At 36.7% G+C, this 22858-nt stretch overlaps 1 protein-coding gene across 2 annotated transcripts; it reads left to right on the top strand.

Moving 5' to 3' along the window:
- Positions 1-1509: 1509 nt before the first annotated feature.
- gdap1l1 (ganglioside induced differentiation associated protein 1-like 1) lies at positions 1510-22858 on the top strand. Of its 2 annotated transcripts, XM_008414607.3 has the most exons (7): positions 1511-1692; positions 1899-2040; positions 9827-10019; positions 15442-15615; positions 16689-16783; positions 18123-18237; positions 18320-22858. In XM_008414607.3, the coding sequence occupies exons 2-7, from the start codon at positions 1918-1920 to the stop codon at positions 18661-18663; spliced, it is 1044 nt and encodes a 347-aa protein (XP_008412829.1). In that variant the 5' UTR covers positions 1511-1692; positions 1899-1917; the 3' UTR covers positions 18664-22858. The 2 variants fall into 2 exon arrangements, with proteins under 2 accessions (XP_008412828.1, XP_008412829.1); XM_008414606.3 differs by having other exon boundaries at positions 1510-2040.

Below are 22858 nucleotides of genomic sequence, written 5' to 3'. Positions count from 1 at the left end.
ATAAGTTGTTAATTTCGCCCCCTGCTGGATCTTTAAGAAACTACAGTAAAAATATTAATAAAATCTCTCAATCTGAATGCTGTGTCTAATTTTTTGGCGCCATGTTGATCACCACTTGGTGAAATAAATCAGATATTTTACTTTCTGAAACGAACGAAGTGTTTGTTTATTTAAAAATATTTCACAAGTTAGTGATTTAACTCTTGCTTTCAGTCATAAAGAAAGTGTATTATTGTGTGTTATTTATTTTAAAACATAATCTAAGTCAAATTGAAAAAGCGGTTTGTTTTAACATATGTTCAAAGACATTTAGAGAGCTAATTATCAGTCAGATCTTATTAATTAACAGCTGTATGTTGACAGAGAACAGCAATGATTCTGGTGAAAATATTTCAGAGCATTCAAAGCATTTAGGTGAGATAAAATGTTCTGAAAAAAACAATGAACTGTAGTTGCAGTTTAAAGAAAAAATGTTTTAACGAGGAATAAAATGATGTTAATAATAAAAAATTATGTTCTGTCTTCTTCTCTTTAAGTGAAATAAATTTAACAAGTTCTAGATTTTGAACCTAAATGTGAGTTTGTGAAAGATAAACTTACAGCAGTAAGTTGTGGTAACTTTTTAATAATTTTGTCAAGAGTTGAAGAGTTTTTAGGTTAACACTTAAAAAACTGAAAGAAGAAAAAGACAGAAGTGGGAACTATTTCCCAGAATGCTTTGTTTTTGTATCCTGGTATGGAAGTTCATTACATTGATCTGACTCTTGTGTTATATTAAGAAAAATATTTATTTTAATGCAATTCTCAGCTAACAAAGCTTGAGGATGATGTCCTGTTCACACTAAATGTTTCTGAGCTGAATTCATTGAGATGTTTAATGATTCATTATCAGATCAGACATTTTGTTCATGCGTTATTAAATTACTCCAAAGTAAAATAAGTAGCCATTTTAACTGATATTGTAAGTTAAAATAAGAGAAATGTGGCTCTTTAATTAGGTGAGAGCAGTTTTTTTTTCTTGCATATTGTGAAATAATTATTTGGTTCAAATTTCAGCATTAACTTAAAACGCACAATTAATGAAATTAAAAAAACAATGTTAAATCAACGTCATGAACTTTAATTTCTGAGTTAAAACCAAAACAATTTCCTTGTCTTGACTTTCATTTTCAAGTGAAACTACATTCAATGTGACTGTATGATGTTTATTATCACGTGTTGCTCATAAGTACTATTCCCCTAACGGATTGATTTCCAAGCTATGTATAATTTCCCTTCCACCTCACAGTCACTGTGCTCGTGTTAAATTTAAAATCCCAGTAAAAACACATAAAAGTTTGTGATGAAACGTGTGGATATTTCTGCTGTTGGTTCCTCTGATTCAACATAAAAAGGTTTCGCTGTGTTTATTTTCCACGTCCTTTCAGGAGCCGCTTGACCTTCCCCTGCCTGCTCCCTTCGCGGGTCTCCACCGCGCATGTTTGTGCGTGCCTCATTGCGTGATGTAATACGGTCCTTCTGATTTACCCGCGTGCAGCAGCAGCAGCATCATCATCCTCCTCATCATCGTCAGCAGCAGCATGCTATTACTGAGAGGCAGTTTGCATACGGATTAGACTGTGCGGGTTTTTAAGCGGGAGGTGAGGCGGATTTCAGCGCCGGAGCTGACTGATGCTGGCGCCGCGTGCTCAGGTGATGCTGCGCTCGAGCTGCTGACATCCTCCCTCCCCCTCCCCTCCCACCTCTACCTCTCTCTCTCTTTTCTCTCTCTCTCTCTCTCTCTCTTTCTCTCCTCCCTCTGCGTGCATCCATCCCCTCCTCGCTCCGCTCCTCTCCTCCACACGCACAAAACGCTCTGTCATGGCGTCTTCCAACCATGTTACCCCCACCAACTGTAGCTGGTGGCCCATCTCAGCCATGGATGAGGACGGCAAAGTGGCGGACGGAGAGGAGTGCGAGGAGCCCACGGCGGAGTCCAAACCCTTCAACAAAGACAGGCTGGTGTTGTACCACTGGACGCAGTCTTTCGCCTCACAGAAGGTAAGACCTGGAGCAGAAAATGAAAATGGAAATGGCTTCACGTCTCTGTGCATGCTGTTTGTTTGCTATATATGACCGAAGCATGTCTGCATCTGGGCTTGTTTACCTCCTCCTGTTTGTGCAACACAGTACCGCCGCAGCGGGATGTTCATTTCCTCGACATGCAGCAGACACAAACGTGTCATCTGTCATGCATGATGATAGCAGAATGTTTCTCTGCTTTAGTTGATGCAAATGTTGTGCAGAGCTAAAGGCCTTTTCCCTCTGAAGCAGACCATATGGTGCTGTTTTTATGCCTTATACACTCCACCTTTTGATCACCACCGATAATAAATTATTAGTGAACTTCCTTGAATGAGCCACCAGCATTTAAGCCAGTCAGCTACACATAATGCACACATAACAACAACAGCATGAAGCCTCCAAAACTGGCCTTTTCAACAGCATCACATATACTCATATATAACATATATATTTATTGACTGTATAAATACCGCTGCATTACCTTCAGGGGAAACGTTCGTCCACAGGATGCTGAATTGCTTTTATGAAAATGAGAACAATAAATGCGTTTCCATTTACTATATAAATACGTAATTTGGCATTTCAAAAGTAAATTCACTGTGTGGAAACACGCCAACTTCAAAAACAAAATCTCGTTTTTCGATTAAAAAAAAAAAGTTTTAGCGCTAAAACCTGTGAAATTGGTTTCCGCATCAAATGAGTCACATGATCAAGAACCGGATGTTGCCACTGGCACAAACCAAGAAGACGAAGAAGAAGAAGACAGGAAGTAGTTGGAGGATGTTTTTATAGCGAACTAATTTATTTGCGTGTGATTTTAATTGCATTAATCATTTAATGTAAACACCGCAATTGTGAAATTGTGTTTTTGTCAACATCAATGAAATATTCAGAAAGTTTTGTGTACATTTGTCATGGAAACACATCTAATGATGTTTTGGAAAAAATCCAACAGTTTGCACATTTTTAAAAAATCAGAATCAGCTTGGCTTCTGGAGGATGTCATGTTCTTCAACAGTGATGTTAAACTCAAGGCTCACGGGCCAAATCTGGCCCGCAGTAACTATTTATGTGGCCCTCCGGACTCTAGATTGTGTAATAAATTGAACTTTAAGATGTATTGTGTGTGTCGTTTTGGGCTTCCTGGCCTCAATCTGAACCTGATCTTTACACATGGATTATGCGTTTATGTCAGAAGTCCTTTAGTACTTTATGTGGGATTATCGCTCCTGTCAACTGGCCTAGAAATAACCAGCAAGTACTTTGATAATGAATAAATCTAATGATCCATTCAATCACAAATGCAAACCGATTTGGGCTTTTTACGATGTTAAATAGTTGCTAGATAAAAATAAAATAAGCTTCTTGATTTGAATTGCGTGCTGCACAGTGGCGCAGTTGGTAGAGCTGTTGCCTTGCAGCAAGAAGGTTCTGGGTTCGATTCCCGGCCTGGGGTCTTTCTGCATGGAGCTTTCATGTTCTTCCTGTGCATGGTGGGTTTTCTCCAGGTACTCCGGTTTCCTCCCACAGTCCAAAAACATGACTGTCAGGTTAATTGGTCTCTCCAAATTGCCCCTAGGTGTGCGTGGTTGTGTGTCTCTGTGTTGCCCTGTGACAGAATGGTGACCTGTCCAGGGTGACCCAGCCTCTCGCCCAGAACGCCAGCTGGAGATGGGCACCAGCAACCCTCCCGACCCCACCAAGGGACAAGGGTGCAAGAAAATGGATGGATTTGAATTGCTTTTTTGGGAAAACTGTTTTCATGATTTTGGCAGAAAGCGTTTGCTCAAAGAACAGCACATTTATAGCCGTAATTAAGCCAAAAACTCTACAAAATACACACATTTTACATTTAAGATTTATAAAAAATTGCTTATAAATATGTTCTACCCAAAACTCCTCAAGTGGTGTAGTTTTAATTTCACCCAGTTCCATAAAATTGCTATCAATCACCTTTTGCTATATTCATTAACTGGATAATCCCAAATTATTTGGAGTTAATTCAAGCAGATATTAGAATATATTTTTAGCTGCAGATGCTTCATTTGCTGCAAATGATCACTAAATGAATGCTGCTGTTGCATTTTAAACAATGAAATGTTTTTTTTTCTTGTTTAAAAAAACATTGAATTGATTGTATTTCTAATATTGCATAAAAAATGCGTGAATAAAAACGAATCTGCAAAATGGACCAATTTTTCAGATTAAGCAAATATTGTTTGATTTTTTGATCAATAAAATATTTTTAAATATTTTTATTTAGCACTTTTTCTTTATTTAAAAAAAAAGTACAAACACAACACAGTTGTTGTGGTACAAGTCAAAACAAAACAGACAAGAAACACTGGGATAGAGAAAAATAAATAAATAAATTATATATATTACGTTATTATTTCCAGTTAAAAGCAAATTTTGAATTTTAAATTTGATTAATGGTTACAATAATTGTTAATTAAGACAGTCGTTATTTTCAGTCCTAATTAACAAACTCATCTCTGGTCTGCATGTGGACAAAATCATATCTAAATAGGATCATTAGGTTCTGGGTGCTTAAATAAGTGGAGTATTAATAAATAATACATAATGCTTACTCTGCATTTTCACCTAAGAACCTGAGTTTTTTATTGCCATATATTTCTGCTTCCTGTAATTGTGTAATGAGAATTAATGGGACTCATCGTCCCGGTGGATCAAACTCATTCAGGAATGCTCCTGAGTCGGTGGGACGGTTTGTATTTCTCCGCTCTGCAGCCGAACAGCTGATTCCGAGGCTCTGATCTGATCGGCTCCGGTCCGAGCTGCTGATTGAAACGCTCGCCACTCAGCGGAGGGTAAACACAAAGCTTGCTGTCATGATTATCGCTTCAATCTTGGAGCTGGAGTGGCTCTCAGATCATGTGTAAACACAGACTGGCTTCTTCTGCGGCTCAGTGAAAAATAAAAACACACCAGCCTGCAGAATTGATTTGTTGTTCCCCTAAAAAACTAAAATATGGCGGCTTCTTTTATGGTGGCATCTCATAGGGCCATGCTAAGAAATAAAAATACATAAAAATACGAGAATGAAGTCGCGATATTTCAGAAATGAAGTCGTATGAGAAGAAAGGTGAAATAAGATCAGAATAAACGCATAGTATGTTCAGAAAAAAGTCATAATCTAGGAAAATAAAGTTGAAATAATATGAGAATAAAGTTGAAATACTATAATAAAGTCAGTTTTATAAAAGGAAATCCATCCATCCATCTTCTTTCACCCTTGTCCCTCAGTGGGGTCGGGAGGGTTGCTGGTGCCCATCTCCAGCTAACGTTCCGGGCGAGAGGCGGGGTCACCCTGGACAGGTCGCCAGTCTGTCGCAGGGCAACACAGAGACACACAAGACAAACAACCATGCACACACACACTCACACACTCAATTTAGAGAGGCCAATTAACCTGACAGTCATGTTTTTGGACTGTGGGAGGAAACCGGAGTACCCAGAGAAAACCCAACATGCACAGGGAGAACATGCAAACTCCATGCAGAAAGACCGGGGCCAGGAATCAAACCCAGAACCTTCTTGCTGCAAGGCAACAGCTCTACCAACTGCACCACTGTGCAGCCCCCTATAAAAGGAAATGAAGTTATAAAATTACAAGCAAAAAGCTGATGCATTATGAGAATAAAGTTTAAACACCGTGAGGATAAAGTCACAATATTACAAAAACAATCATAATTTTACGAGAATAAAGTTGAAATTATGTGACAAAATCATCACAATATTTTGAGAATAAAATCAGAATAACAAGAATAAAGTCACGATGTTATGGTAATAAAAAGTTGAAATAAGATGAGAATAAAATCTTAATATTTTCAGAAAAGTCATAATTTACAAGAATAAAGTTGAAATAATGTGACAAAAAAGTTATAATATTTTGAAAATAACTCATGTTAAGAATAAAATCATAATGTTATGAGAATTAAGTCGTATGAGAAAAAAGTTGAAGTAATGAGAATAAACTCCTGAATAATGAGGATCTGTGCTGTTTTCTGCATTTGTGATGCTTCACTCCATCCCTTTTCCTGCGCTCTAATGTCATATATTCATCTTACTGCGAACACAACAGATATGAAAACGTCAGAGATGGATTTAGCTCGATAGCGGCACATTTACATGCAGCCACAGCGATCGATCGCGCTCCGGTAACATCAGGACCTGCAGGTCCGTGATGGCCAAATCCATGGCCACACTCTGAAGTCGGTAACTCTTTTATGCACAATTTATTTTTTCATTCAAACACAACACTTTAGTTTCAGTAAAACATTTATTAGTTGATTTGGATACATTTGTTCTTTATGTTGGCGCATACATTTAGTTAGCATGTGTATTTATATCAACTTAAGTTTAATTTGTTGCTTGAGACTGACCTTTTGTTTGTGTTTTGCCGGTACTTACCTGCCTTGGAGTGGCCAGACAAAAAATGGGGGCCAGGGCTCAGCAGGCTTAAATGCTGATTGGACTACACCACTAGTTCCTGCTGGCAGGGGAAATTTGTAGTTTCTTTGTTCAGATAAGTTTTGTATTTAAGTAAATATTAGTATTTAAACATTAATATTTTTGATTTTCATTTTGTGAGTCTTTAGTTTGACCAAACTTAGCTGTACTGTTATTTGTTTTTGTGTTTGTAATTGTATTCTGTTTCGTTACCCCTATTGTGTCTTAATTGGTCTGATCAGCCAGTATATAAACCCCTGTGTGTCATTTCTTTGTTAGGTCAGTTATGTTTCTTTGTGTAGCCAGTTTGTTTACATTTTTGCCTGAGTTTAGTTTTGTTTCTTTGACAATGAGCTCAGTTTATCTTTTTGTAATTTATAATCTTTGGGTTAAAATAAAAAACCCTACTTTTCTAATTAATATCCTGTGACTCCTCCTGTTTTTAACTCGGTCCATCACATGGTCAGAGATTTACATCTCCAGCAGTGAGTCTGTCAGATTCAGCTGTTTCACATGCCAGTTTCCCTCAGGTCAGTCATGTAAGAGTTAGCTTCTGGTTTTATCTTTTAGTGTCATGATGTACAAATGGAAGGGGTTAAAGGTCATTGCAGATGGAAAGATATGTTCTGCACTTTTTGCTGCTTCACTATTTCTATTGTTTTTATATTACTGTGCAAAGTCATCAGATTACAGATTTAGCCAACTACCTGCGCTTGCTTAGCAAGTTTGTTTTAAAAGAAAGATTTCTGCAGAAGATAACTGTCTTACTTCATTTCAGCACGTGAAGCTATAAAGGAATTAATCAGAAGTTGATTTTTAAATCTAATAAGGAGACTTCTGCAAAAAAAAGACAGATGTTCTTAAAATTCATAATTTGTCTCAGCCATCTGTGTCTCCTATTAGAAATGTGTCTGGCACCAAACGGCCTCATGCATGAATCTGCTTTGAAGGTTTTTTTCACCTGAAACGCTGCAAAACATAAAAATCTAACCAAGTGTCTTTATCTAGTTTCTGGTGCAAATATCTTATTAAACTTAATATAAGACAAAATAACTTAGAAGTACATTTTCAGCAAGATATAAGAGATTAAGTCAATGATTTCTTAATATCCTCTATCTTGCCAAAACGTTACTTGAAAATCAGTTTTGTCTTATTTCAAGCACACTAAGACATTTCCAATGAAAACTGGACCAAAATACTCTTATTTCCTGTAAGAAATGACATTTTACAAGCCCTGATCAAGCAACAATAACTCTGAAAAACCTTGAGGCAGGTCAGTTATAAACTAAAACAAACTAAAAGTTGTAAATATTATATGCATAACTGGAAGTGTTTAGTTTGATATTAGTAATACATGTAGTTAAAAATGAGTTCTTTATTAGCAATGAGACAAAAAGTTGATTTTAGCAGAATATTACAGTTTTAACTGAACATGTAAGCAGTTTAATCTGTTGCCCTCCATGTTTAACTACCAACTCATGGATAAATTGCTTTTTCCTTCTTTTTGCTCTGCATATTTCATTTATTTAGGAATAAATGCTACTGAGAATTATTATTTTTGATGAAAATCAAAAATAAAAAAAAAGAGGTGATGGGAGTTTCAGACTTATGTTTCATTCATAAAGACTCTACACACTAGGACAACATTAAAACCTTTTATTTCATAGTTGGTTTGAGTAAATCAGGAATTCTGTTCTTAATCATTGGCTGAAAGTGAGTCTGACACTTTCACGTCCTCAAAAGCAGGTACAAATTGTCACTTGGACTCGGTCCAAAACGTCTTCAGGCTGAGAGCTTTTGTACAGGAAGATGTTGAATGTAAAAAAGAAAAAAAAAGCTGCAAAAGACCCAGATCTGTTTCAGGTACATTTTCTGTAGTTTAAAAGCCAAAACCTTGTCAACTCATCACCTCACATTTGATCTTGTTGAGTTTTTCCTCATTTAATTATGTTTTTCTCAAAACCCAATAATTATTAACTTGTTCCCAGTCTGTTTTAATTTAAAAAAAACCTGAACTGAATAAGAAAGTCTGACACATTTCCATTGTATCTTTTCACCAGACACAGTGCTACCTCTCGCTGCAGAGCATGAGCTCGTATTTTGCCTTCCAAGCATCTGAACATCTTGGCATCATTAGCAGAGAGTGACTAATCCATCATTACGTAACAAACTCTTCTTGCAACAGTAACCGTGTTATTTGTGGGCATCCTTATGGGACACCTTAGCGGTATAAAACTGCAACTTGACATTGAAGAACTTGTCAATCCTGGATTTAATGCACTACTCATAGAGGTCTCTCTTTTAGGCAAGCAACATCTGACTGCATTCATTCTTACTGTCCAAATCAGTGAATTAATTTAATGTAAAAACATTTGAACAAAGATTAAATAACACTGAATCGCCTGTACTGCAAACTGAATGTTTTAAAATTAATAAAATTATGCTATTGTTTACGTCTGGAAATTTTGCGCATCCACTCAATGCTGGAGGGCAGAAAGACGATTAAGTTTTACTTACCATCCGTAACCGCGCTGCCGTAGAAAAAACGCTGACGAATAATTGTAAACCACTCGTATTCTGAGCTTTTCTTGCTCTCTGTGTCGGCTTCGCTGTGCACACGTTGCCATAGCAACTGACTGACAACGGCTCCACTAGTACACTGGGCTCCAAAAAACTCTCAATCATTTCCCGCACAAATGAAAACAGAACATTCAGTCCATTAGAGTATTTTGTTTTCAGTTTTGATGTTTATGTTGTGATTATTAATAAATGATTGCTGTGATAGATTAGCTACCGCTGCTGTTTGCTAAGCTAACACAGCAGTGGTTGATTAGCTAATTTAAACACCTGGTGATCTGTCAGAGTCGGTGTGTAATTGGACTTTTTAAAATTTTTGTTAACTGAACTGAAAGACACTGAATTCCGCAGCAGGTCTACATTTGAGGTTTTCAAAGTCAAGCTAGCATAACTGACCTTTTTCCCTCTTCCTCGCTGTTATTTTCTTAATTAAAACTTTTTCCTGACCTTGTTATCTGGTTGTGTAATGTTGACAGTTAGTATCAAAGCACTGGGTTCCTTTTCTTTTACATATCAGGTTTAAGATTTAGCACTTTATGTCGACAACTTGACAGCTAAAACCAATAGTTTTCATCGTTGGGGAGCAGCTTTTTGGCGCATCATGTCACATTGCAGAGTGTCTAAAACAAACGAGCAATTCATACGTTGTGATTAATCTACAGTGACATCCTGTTGGTTTTGAGCTAAACCATGTATGTCTGTGTAATTTCAGGTACGTCTGGTGATCCATGAGAAGGGTCTGGTGTGTGACGAGAGGGATGTGAGTTTGCCGCTGCAGGAGCACAAAGAGCCCTGGTTCATGAGACTGAACCTGGGGGAGGAGGTTCCCGTCTTCCTCCACGGAGACACCATCATCAGCGACTACAACCAGATTATAGACTACATGGAGAAAAACTTTGTGGGAGGTATGGCACAGGGATTGTAACTAGGCCCGCCACAGAAGTTATTGTGATACTGTTGTTTTGAGAACATTTTCAAGTAGTATAATAATACAGGATCAATAAACTTTACATTTTAATGAATATTTAACACTGGAAGTAGAAGACATTTTAAATATTTGAAATAAATAAACACGCTCTCTACGTCGTTTAGATATTTTTTTATTTCCGTAGCGTTGATAGATTTAGCTCTTCTGGTGCTCTGATATCTGATTTTTAATTTTACCTCCCAGTAATCACTTCTCTTCAAAACGGAAAAACATTAAATATTATCTATTCACAAAATGTGCAAAACGCCCTTCAGATTTATTAGCACCTTGATGATGATGGTTAAAAAAGATGTATGGCGTTTTCACACTAAAAGTCTCTGCTCTGTTAGATTAGGGATTGAAATGGAAACAAGTATCGCATTTTCATTTTGTTTGGCTGTCTTTCACACTGACTTCTGTCAAATGAACCAAACATTTTGAGCAACCTGTTCCCCTCCTCACCTGTGGGGGTGCTGCATCAAGAACTACAAAAGGAAATGACATGAAAACCTCTGAACAAGAACGCAACTTCGCAACGCAAATTAACTCAACAGGAGAAGCAATTTGTTCTTAATAAGAGCTATACGTCTGATAATTTGCATTATAAACAGTAATGACTATGCATTTGTTGTAATGCACTTTTGTTGTAATGTTGTTTTTTATCAAAGGATTCCCAGAAGCTGAAAATCAAAGATTCAGTAAAACAGCAGGAAGTTTGTGCATGGTTCCAGTGCAGCTGCTGGTTCTGTCCATACATTGTTCATTTGGACTAACAGGGACAACTGGAAGGCATCCCAAGGGCGCATGTCGTCCTTATATGGAGTGTCAGTATGAAGTCACTGCTGCGTCTTTGCTCCAATGTCACCAAAACCATCTCGGATTATTAAATAAAAAAAAAAAACTGGAATGTTTCCCAGAGAGGAATCTGAAAGTGGTTTCTAAAATAGAAGATTAATTTTTGTGTCTTGAAGCTGTTAGTAAATATTGATATTAAAATAAACGAGCATTGAAGGTGAAAAGCAGCAACAACATTCTTATACAGAAGGTAGGGAGCCATTTATCATTCATTAGCCTTGTCTAAATGGTGTTGGAGACAGATCTTGTTTTTGTTAAAGGTGACCTGTTACGCTGCCTTGAACAGGTCAGGACAAGTCTTATATTCTTTGCACAAAATCATTCTTATATTGTTTTAAGGCCTCTTGTCACTTTAAATCCAAATAAGTTGCTATTGGCCATGCTGTCTAATTCAAAATGGCTGCAAACAGTTGCACAATTATACAACCATACATCTTTGAAAAGCAAAAGTGGAGTCTCCTGCACACCAAACAAACCATTTTTGCTTTTAATTTGATTTTAATATCACTGAAATAGTTCGCGTGGTAAGGTATTTTGTTATGTCTTTTCACAATGTTAGTAAGATGTTGAAGCGGTTCATTTGAATTTTGAGGAATACCATTATTTCATTTTTGTAATGTTTGGACATCACAAATAATAATCTCTGCTATGGTGAAGACTAATGGGGATCCAAATGCAAGCAAGAGGTTTCTGAATGGCAACTCAACAAAACACCTGTCTTTTCCAGCAGCCATTGTACAGAGCACGCAGCGGTAAAACCAGCAAACCAAACGTGCCGGAGCTCAGCTTGGGTTGCTAGGTATCTTTGGAGCGTCGCTGGGGTTGCTAGGCAACGGCAGAGCTCCGCTGGGGTTGCTAGGTAACGGGCCGTACCTGCTGATTTGTGACGTTACATTCCGGAGATTTTTGAAATGGCAAATTTTCCAGACAGAAGAAAAACATGAACTTATTGCCAAAAAAAAAAAAACCCCCGACTGGATGGGTTTTCCAAGCTAATGGTTGTTTTTTTTTATAAGCAGTAGAAATACAAATGGAAGTATAAAAAAGTGCAAAGTGTGAAGCTTGTGCAATATGTCCCCTTTCAGAACAGCCAGAAAATGTAAAACAATAAAATTTTGTTCTTTTTTCACTCTTTCTTTTCATAAGACTAAAGAAATCAGACTACTTTTTGCTTTGTTAAAATATTGAATACCTAGTTTATTGCTGAGCTTTAAAAGTAAAAATATATTTATATATTTTAGCCTGGGTTGCAGTGCAACAAAACACACAGGAGTTAGTGTGTGGCACTGCACAGTAACTCCAGTGTTGGCTGTAGTATTCTCAGCTGAGACGTTACATAACACAGATGGTCTCTATCGAAAGCGGCAGATGACCAGACTTTCTGCTTCCTCTGAAACAAAACGCAGCAACTGAAACCTCTTTCCCTTCCAGACTCCTACATTTTAAACCAATTCTGCACAACTCCAGCATTCACAGCAAAACCAGAGACACGGATGTCTTTATGTAATCTATAAAGTGTTGAAAAAATACCCTTAATGCTGTAAAACCAGACATCCTGCTGGACAAGCTTTTACCCAGAATTCAGTCTGGGATATATGACTTGCAGGCGTGTTTTTTCTCTGCATTCAGATCCCTAATGAGAGCTGCAGCCTCAGAGAAAATAAATATATCATCTCTTTTATCTCTAAACTACGCTGCACAAACAGTGCTGTGAGAAGAATTTCCTCTCTTACATCTTTCTTCAGGTTTTATCTAATCACCTTTAAAAGTTTCAAATCGTGTAACAAAACTTAAGAAGACAAAAATAACTTGATAAAATAGAAAAAGTAGTTTTTAAATTGGGATTTCATTTATAAAAAAGCAAAAAAAAAAAAAAAAGCTTTCCAAGCCAAGATATATCTGTGTGGTGATAAACTAATTAAACAACACATGTCTGTCAACAGGAAGTAGGCTAAAATATATAAAAAAGCAAAATATTATGACCAGATGTGATGAAATTCTCACAGATTTTTAGGCTCCTATTTAAGTTTTATTTCACTTTGTATGTAGGTACTTTATTAATATACAATTTATATTATTCTCACATATTTTTGCATTTAATTGGGTATATTTTGCTACCGTGTTGCTGTAACAAGTGAATTTCTCCACTGTGGAATTAATATTCTATTTTATTCTTGACTCTCTGCCAGTTACCACAGGAGTGGAACAGAGTCTAATTTTGATAAACCTGAAAAACATAAATGAAAAACCTACATTTTCTTTTAAATTGTTGTGTTTCCATTGACCACATTTATTTTTCTTAATTTCAGATTCCTACATTAAACTGTCAATGGAAACGCAGCTGCTGAGGCTGCAAAAACATTTCAGCCAAATGGTAAAGAACAAAAACTAAAGTTTAGCCTCTTCTATCTTATGTATAACACAGTTGGGAAGTTCTTAGTTCTGTTGTTGTAACATTTGCATGACAGTGCAGAAGCAGACCTTCAGGACCTCTGCATGGTCTGCACATCTACAGACTGATTACTCAGCATTCTGGTGCGTTGCCAAGTGCAGCTCTGCTCCCCCTTTAGGGAGCTTGTCCACCGGCTGAAAGCAGCTGTCTGATCGTTTCTGCTGGGTCAGAGATGCTGTGCCTGAAAACGGCTGGCTGTGATAAACAACGCTGCTGTTCAGTCATTAACGGTCAGAGCTGCAGTTCAGCTGCAGATCACTGTCGCTCCTCACAGGTTTGATGGCGTTCTCTGGCTTAAGCTTTCCAACTTTTCATCAAGATTTGATTAAAGTGAAACATTTCAGGTTTTGCTCCATCAAACTACAGGATATGTCTCCGAACTTTAAAGTTGCAGTATGTAACTTTCATAAAAAAAATATTAAAAAAAACATTTGTTAAAACTATGAAGTAAACGTTAAAGAAACGCACCCGGTCAAAAACAACCAATCAGAGCCAGGAGGCTGGTCAATGCTAATGCTAATGGCGGAGAAACAACTTACCTTTACAGAAAAACTGTTTGTTAGCCGTAATCTGTGGCTATGCTAACTAGCCTTAGCATTTATGGCAGGCTATGCTAGCTGCACCGCAGAAAGCAAAGGGGAGGTGTAAATGAGCACCACTACACTGAGGATGATTGACAGCGCTAAAACCCGCCTCCTAACTGTGAGGTGGGTCTTAGCCTCCCAGTGCTAACTGGAACTTATCCCAGTTAGCACTGGGATAAGACAGAGGAGCTCAGTTTTTTCACATATTATCCGTTTCATAACATAATGTGAGGATTTAGTGACAGTTTCAATAAATATATTAGAAAATATATAAATATAAATATATATGTATATATATGTCAAAAGTTGGGCTGCACAGTGGTGCAGTTGGTAGAGCTGTTGCCTTGCAGCATGAAGGTTCTGGGTTCGATTCCCGGCCCCGGTCTTTCTGCATAGAGCTTGCATGTTCTCCCTGTGCATGTGTGGGTTTTCTCCAGGTACTCTGGTTTCCTCCCACAGTCCAAAAACATGACTGTCAGGTTAATTGGCCTCTCCAAATTGCCCCTAGGTGTGAGTGTGTGTGTGCAAGGTTGTGTGTCTCTGTGTTGCCCTGCGACACACTGGCGACCTGTCCAGGGTGACCCTGGAACATTAGCTGGAGATGGGCACCAGCAACCCTCCCGACCCCACTGAGGGACAAGGGTTAAAGAAAATGGATGGATGTCAAAAGTTGCATAATGCAGCTTTAATATGAGTTGTTTTTTTTGTTTGCTTGTTTGTTTTTTTTTACAGAATTTAAACTGAGTGAAGCTAAAACCACAACTGGAGGAGTTCTGGGTGGAACATTTAAAAACAAATACATATATTTTATCCATCCATCCATTTTCTTTACACCCTTGTCCCTCAGTGGGGTCAGGAGGGTTGCTGGTGCCCATCTCCAGCTAGCGTGCCGGGCGAGAGGCGGGGTCACCCTGGACAGGTCACCAGTCTGTCGCAGGGCAACACAGAGACACACGGGACACACAACCATGCACACACTCACTCACTCCTAGGGGCAATTTAGACAGACCAATTAACCTGACAGTCATGTTTTTGGACTGTGGAGGGAAACCGGAGTACCTGGAGAAAACCCAACATGCACAGGGAGAACATGCAAACTCCATGCAGAGGGACCAGGGCTGGGAATTGAACCCAGAACCTTCCTGCTGCAAAGCAACAGCTCTACCAACTGCGCCACTGTGCAGCCCCATATATTTTATCTTAAATACAAAATGTGCCTTTTTTAACAGTCTTTATACTCCAGTTAGCTATTAATTGATTACTAAATTAAAATTTCAGCCCTAAATGTACTTTTTTGCTTCGTTTTTGCATTTTGTAAGAATTGTTTTCTCTGCCCAGCAGAGACATTTTGGTAATTTTGCAAACAGTTGCTGAGGAGTTTTGGAAATATCTCGATTTTTTTTTTTTTCTTTTGATCCATTGAACGTCAGAAATGCTACCTTCTCTTCGTTCGTGTCTCCCTCCTACAGAGACGGTGGCTCAGCTGATTCCTGACCCGGACTCGCCTCTCTACGACCGCGTGCAGCAGTACCGCCACCTGCTGGACGGCCTGCCCATGGACGCTTACACGCACGGCTGCATCCTCCATCCAGAGCTCACCACTGACTCTATGATCCCAAAGTACGCCACCGCAGAAATACGTAGTAAGTGACGCCAGGCATGAATCTGCATAACTCCGTGGTTCTCACAGGAGGACAGGAGAAAGTTTGGGTTGTAGAGTTTTCAAAACAGCTTTTAATGAATTAATGCTGTTTTAGTTGTGGCTGGACAATAATTCAATAACAATATATGTCGCAATAGATATATGATCAAATATTCAGAATATAGAATATTCACTGATCTTTGATCCAGGATCGCCCACTCTTTGGTTACCTAGCAACAAGTTACTGGGCAACAAGCAGTTTCAAGTCTCCCCTAACTTTGGTTACCTAGCAACGACCTGTTGAGTAACTTGCGCAGCTGCAGTTTCATGTTTTGCCACAGTGGCTCAAAGCTGCTTAAAAATGATAATGATAAAACAACGGAGTTAAATAAGTAAAACAAGATTAATGTTAATTGCTACCCAATTCTTTTTCAGACATAAAAGTATGTTAAATTGTAACTAAGCCCCGCCCCCCAAAATGGGCGGAGCTAAGAGACACTAAGGGGCGTGGCCAAGTGTGGGGAGGATCGGACAGGGCAGGACGAAACACATACTGTTGCTTGATTATAAACTCTTTGGCTATATTTAGCGACTTTCCAGACCCCATGGTGACTTTTTATATATATATATTTTTTTTAAAACAATAAAAAATTTGCTAGATTTTGACAAAGATGTAGGAGAATTTAACAGCTTAGGCACCATTTGACCAAAGGGGGCAGCACTGAGACGGTTTTAGGCAAAATAATATGGAACTAGAAAAATCACATAAATGTCCAAATTTATGTTTCAGACAGAAACATAAATATGGAACCCTAAATAACTTATGTAGTTTATCAGCAAATGGAGTGTATTTGTGGGTTAGTTACTTTATTTTTATAAAATAAAGAATTAGATTTTTAACTGAATATTTGAAAGGGGGGCCTTATTTTCATCCAAATGGGTAAGAACAAATATCTCCACTGGTTATTTATAATGTTTAAAATATCTTAAATGACATTATATATTACTGTTTGATAAAATTGTTTCCTGTGTTCAGTAAAATAATGCAAAAACACTTAATGTGTGTAACTTCAGGACACTTGGCTAATGCTGCAACTGAGCTGATGAAACTGGACCATGAAGAACCTCAGCTGACAGAACCGCATTTGTCCAAGCAGAAAAAGCTCATGGTGAGTTTATAACCAAACCAAGTCTTCTTCAGTTCAGTTTACTGTCATTTTCAGCCTCCGTCTTCAGCAAACACAGAATTGACAAGCAGTTTACACTATTTCATAAAATAGACAGTAGAAAGAGACATTCACATATAAAAACACAAAGGCAGATAAAATAAAATCCAGTAGTTTTATTCATTCAGTCCCTGAATGGAGGGAGGAATAGAAGCGTAAATGCAGTAAATTTAATTATTCACATCCCTGAAAATGTTCCGGTTGAGTTTCACTGCAAAAGCATGAAATTTTACCAAGTTTCTTTTTTTTGTATAAATATTTTACTACACTTGAAATAAGACAAACTAATTTAGAAGTAACGTTTCAGCAAACAGGAGTTTGTTTTAAGTAAATAATTCCTTAATATTGATGAAAAAGTAATAATTTACAACATATTTTTCACATGTTATAAGTGAAATAATCTTAATAAATATTAAGAAATTACCGACTTAAAATAAGCTCCTATGTCTCACTAAAAAGCTGTGAGGGAATTAGTTCTACTTCGGTTGTACTACAATATTTGCACATAAAACTAAACAAAAATACTTGGTAAAATTTTATGTTTTTGCAGTGTTTTGGACTGATTCTGTTGTAATAATCTAACTAATACTACAAATTTGATTTGAACCAAATTTGGTCCTGCAGTAAATAAAATAACCCTATAATCATTTGGAAAAGAAATCACAAATAATGCCGATTCATAAAAGACTCATATTGAAATGTATCAGTTTTATGGAAACTATCGAAAACATACAGTAAAAATGCCAGTGTTGAATTAACACCCAAAAGTGTCTATCTGTGTCCAAGTCAGCTGGTGTTAAAGCAACACTTTTGAAAGTGTTAAAAGATTGACACTCATTTTATGTTAAATTAACATTGGTCTATAAAACTGAAATGGGTTTAAGAAAAGTTAAACTTTCCTTTTCTGTGTATTGTTTTAAATATTTTCCACTGGATTTGATTGATATTGACACCTTGTGGGTCAATTATTTACTTTTTTAATACCACATTATGTTTTGTGATCAACACTACACTGGTGTTACGTTTAATATATTTTAACACTAACACCGTTGTAAATATTAATGTAACACTCTGTATTGTTGAATTTAACACCAGCTGACTTGGACACATATAGACACTTTTGGGTGTTAATTCAACACTGGCATTTTTACTGCGTCGTTAAGTAAATGTGGAAAATTAGTGTATGTTTTGTGTGTGTGCACAAAATAGAGCTTTATACAGACTAAAGCACTTCTAAAAACACTCTAAATCATTCTAATTAACTCTGATTAATGATTTCCAGGCGAAGATCTTGGACCATGATAATGTGAACTACTTGAAGAAAATCCTGGGGGAGTTAGCCATGGTTCTGGACCAAGTGGAGGCCGAACTTGAGAAAAGAAAACTAGAGTATCAAGGTAGTTTTCAAGTGACAACACAAAATAAAACAAAAAAACAACCTAAAACTGTTGATCCTATTGTTGCTGTTTTACCTCACAGGTCAGAAGTGCGAGTTGTGGCTTTGTGGACCTGAATTTACGCTAGCTGATATCTGCCTTGGAGCCTTGTTGCACAGGCTCAAGTTCTTGGGACTTTCTAGGAAATACTGGGAGGACGGCAGCCGGCCCAACCTCCAGTCCTTTTTCGTGCGTGTCCAAAAACGCTACGCTTTTCGAAAGGTGTTGGGCGACATCCACACAACTCTCCTGTCAGCAGTCCTACCCAACGCCTTCCGAATGGTAAAAAAGAAGCCGCCATCTTTCTTCGGGGCCTCGTTTCTCATGGGCTCTCTGGGTGGGATGGGCTACTTTGCCTACTGGTATTTAAAAAAGAAATACATGTAGTGAATGCCCTCTTGTTGTGTTAAATGTCTGTGTATTTGTGTGATGCTTCAACTTTTCTGTAATGTTTTATGACTGCAGGAAAATATAATGAATCTATATATAGAGAACACTATTACTTACCTGGGTACACAAAGAAATATGAAAACATTCCATAGTATGAATTTAATGACAGCACATTTTCTGGTAGTAAAGGCCTTTGTTAACTGTTCATTTCTGAAACTTGCAGCTTTTGTGCATGCAAGACCTCATTTATTTATTTATTATTTATTTTAGTTTTAGTTTTTTGGAGGCATGCACCATTTCCACACTGAAAACAGAGACCTGGTTAAAACGTTGAGCATAACCAACTCTTCCATTTCTTTGAGTTTCCAGCTGATGAAATCACTGCATATAAATAAATATGTTCTGAAAAGTGCTGCTCTGCTGGAAACTGCCAGATAAAATGCTACGGAGGGATTTTTTTTTTAATACAGGTTTTGTTAGGAGTTTGATTTTTAAATAAGAGGACATTGTTTTGGCTAGTTTGCATTAAGACTGGTAAAAGTTTTTGATCTGTCTGAAATATATAAGACTTATCATACAAATATCACCAATACCCCTTCAAAAATATTTCAGACTGCCACAGTTGTGCGTTATTAATGCATCCCATAGATATTATCCTTGGACAGAGTAAAGTTAGCCGTTTTCGTATAATAATTTAACTTCTTTTATCAGAACAGAATAAAAATAAGAATGATGTCCAGATATCTACAAAAATATTATTTCCCATATTCCATATTTTTAAAAACCATTTAATTTATATGTTGCAAACTCTGGTCACCGTAATGCTACAATTGTTAGCATTAGTTTAGCATGAAAACTAGAAAAATAAAGCAGACTTTCAGAAACCTACAGAGTTGACCAAACTAAATCCCTGCAAGTCCTGAAATAAAATAACCTGAATTAATTTTCATAACTTACAAAATTAACTGTGGCGTTATTTCTTCTGAAGTGTTTTTACCCTTAGATAAAGAACAACTAGCTTGTTTTATTTGGTATTTTTCATACATCTCCGATGCTAAACCTAAATATCTACTTGAAGTGATGCATTTTTAAGAAAAAAAGACTAAATATTTATATCTATCTACAAAACTTAAAACCAGCCAAGGAAATGTTTCTTTGTCAGGATTTAGCCTTTGGACCGGGAGGTTAGCAGCAGTTTCTCCTCTGTCAGCAATGCTAACTGTTAGACCAGTTTCAAAAAAGAAAAAACTTGAAAAACAAGTAAGGAAGAGAACAAAAAGTATTTATTTTTAATGTTTTTTAAATTGGTGTAAATTTCAAAACAGCCCCAAACCCATTTGTTGTTAATTGTTTTCGCCACAGAAAGAAGATAGCTATTGTTAGCTTAGCATAAAGATCAGAAAAAGATTGTACAAGCTCACTTAACATTAGCTGTTTTTTACCATCATTTCACATCTTACCAATACTAAAATACATAATTTAAACAAGAGATATGATCATAATAATACAATAAAATACTGATGTAAATTTCTCAATTGCTGCAAATTTAAAAGTAGCACCACAGAACAGAAATGATTATTGTTAGCTTAGCATTATAACCATAAAAGGATAAAAGCTATCTTGTCTTTGGCTAAAACTTATAAACTAACCAATCTGAATCTCACTAATTCTCCTTGTAAAACTTTTCAAATTCTTACACTATAGATAACATTTATTGCTTATCTACAAATTCAGAATGAGCTATGGGAGGTGTTAGCGATTTCTCATGTCACCAATTATAAATATTTTTTTAAACTCATTAATAAAGGCCAAATAATACAGTAATACACATTATTTTCCAAACTCAAGCAAATATAAAAATTTTATTGAACTAATTTGCTGCCTATATGAAGAGCAAAGTAAGGGAATGTAAACTAGATATAATTATATAACTAAATTTACCGGTTGTCTTCAGTCAAAGTGAACTCTGAAAATGGTTTTTGTTGGGTATTTTTTGGAAAGAGAAAATTAGCCGCTGCACATTTTTCACCAATATTAAATGTTGGACCTGATTAAAAAAGTTAACATTGTATTTTTTTTTGTTCAACCCTCAAAATAAATATTTTACACATTTGTATAAAAAACTAGGAGTGTTAAATCCACAGGTGGAAATAAATGGTTTACATATGTTTACATGTTTTTGTTTTACTCAAATCACGTTTTCTGCTCTACTTCTGCAATCACTGTGTAAAACCTGCAAACTGTTTTACTGCAGATTCTCAGTGATTTCCAGAAGGTTTTTGAGTTGTTAAACCAGGTCACATTATTTCCTGCAGTCAAACACTTCCTCTGATTTCTGATCCAGTTTTCAGTTTTTATCTCACGCTAACAGACTGTAGCTTTACTGAGCCTCATAGTGACAACTCTGCTCTCTTCTAACCCACAGAATAGTGATGTTTCCAAAAATATCAACGTAATTACTCTGATGTTAGCTCACAAAATACCACACAGACGTTGTTAAATTTATTTATTTTCAGCTGCACAGGCTACACAGCAAACCTCGGATCATTGTCACAAACTTTGGGTGTTTTAAACGTTACACTTAGCTTTTACAATTATTGAAATTTAAGTTCTGCATCTGTGGCACCAAATGTTGAATTAGGTTTAGGGTGTGTGTGTGTTTCATTGCATGGGTCCTGTTTAATGTTTAATGCTGTGATGGGTGGTCACTTTGTGTTGACAAGAGGTAGAATATGCTAACTGTAACATTTAAAGCACCTGCACTGTTCAGTGTCCAAGTGGTCGTCCTCAGCAATACCAAGCAAGTGAAATTATGTTTAATTGCTGCTGTTTGTACGACGCCGTATTTGGGCCAGGAAATGAAAAAAGGAGTAAATTTCCATCAAAGAAAAAAAAAAAAAAACTGATATTTTTTTAATTAATCTAAGAAATTTAGAAGAAAAAAATCTCAAGTTTTTCCAGAAAATTTCAGAGATTAAACTAAAAGTTTTCAACTTTTGGAGCTCAAACATGTTCTTTCCAGAAAATTTCTCAAATTAATCTCAGGATTTCAGATTCCTCTTCTCACAAATGTTTTACTTTTGGGGCTCAGAATTGTATTTAATTTAATTTATTTATTTCTAGAAAATTTCTTAGGTTAATGTCAAAATTTCAGATGTTTTTTTCTCACGTTTTCAACATTTGGAGCTCAGAAATTTCCTTGTTTTTTCTAAAAAGTTTCTCAAGTTAACCTCAAAATTTCAGGGGGGTTTTCTTGCAAGTTTTCAACTTTTGGAGCCCAGAAATCTCCACCTTTTTTCCAGACAATTTCTTAGATTAATCTCAAAATCTCTGAGATTTCTGGCAGAAATTTACTCTCCTTTTCTTCTACCTGCTGTCCCCAACACGCTGTCGTATGTTTGGTACCAACCCCCTTTTTGCCGGATGCAATGTGTTTCCAGATTTGTTCTTGTAGAAATTGCTTATCTATGCCAACACACCGAAGTTATGAATGAGATGGAGATCGTTTCCCTTTTTGCAAGCCTTGCAAATATTTGTACTTTTCACTTTAAGTTGCAACTTTTTCCATATTTTTAACTCTCCAGACTTCTGTATGAGTCCACTCCCAAACTGTTTTACGTTTTCATGGACTACATAGGCACAGAAATGTAAGTTGGGAGTGTGGACCAGTACGTCTGCGTCCATCCAGTCAGGTTGTGGTAACCCAGCGTTTTAGACAAACTGATTTATTTTAGAACTGACAGAAATGAGTGGCAAATGTGTACAAACTATTGTAAACAAAACTGCCTGCTGACGTTTGTCATGTAATATTTTAACACTCAGATTTTTTTGAGTGGCTATAAAAACGGGAGATGATGCTGAGGATGGAGACACGTTGTGAAAAGTCATAACCAGCCAATCATTGTGTTCACTTGACCAACCGTCTTCATTTCAAGCACAGGCCGCAGCAGCACTGGCTGATTTTATTTGCAGCAAAGGTTCCTGACGGGTTGAACCTGTTCGGACCAGAAATCCCAGCTGTGGCCATTAAACCTCAATATATCGTTTTCATTTTCATTTATTTTTTTTAATGTTTCTATTTGTGTTAATATGCATTTATTTATGGTGCTTTTTATCATGTTTGTTCATAAGCCTTAATTTATTCAGTTGCCATCAACGACAAATAAATAATGGAAAATGGAATCAAAAGAAA

The sequence above is a fragment of the Poecilia reticulata genome, chromosome 7 (assembly GCF_904066995.2).
Source record: "Poecilia reticulata chromosome 7, P_reticulata-male-v2, whole genome shotgun sequence".
Classification (NCBI taxonomy): domain Eukaryota; kingdom Metazoa; phylum Chordata; class Actinopteri; order Cyprinodontiformes; family Poeciliidae; genus Poecilia; species Poecilia reticulata.
This window is presented reverse-complemented; position numbering and strand designations above follow the sequence as displayed.

Bases quoted from the DNA above. Each gene is read 5' to 3' on its own strand.
- gdap1l1 (XM_008414606.3), top strand. From the start codon at position 1,861: ATGGCGTCTTCCAACCATGTTACCCCCACCAACTGTAGCTGGTGGCCC. The intron at 2,041-9,826 runs GTAAGACCTGGA...GTGTAATTTCAG, and splicing joins AGTCTTTCGCCTCACAGAAG to GTACGTCTGGTGATCCATGA. The intron at 16,784-18,122 runs GTGAGTTTATAA...AATGATTTCCAG, and splicing joins CCAAGCAGAAAAAGCTCATG to GCGAAGATCTTGGACCATGA.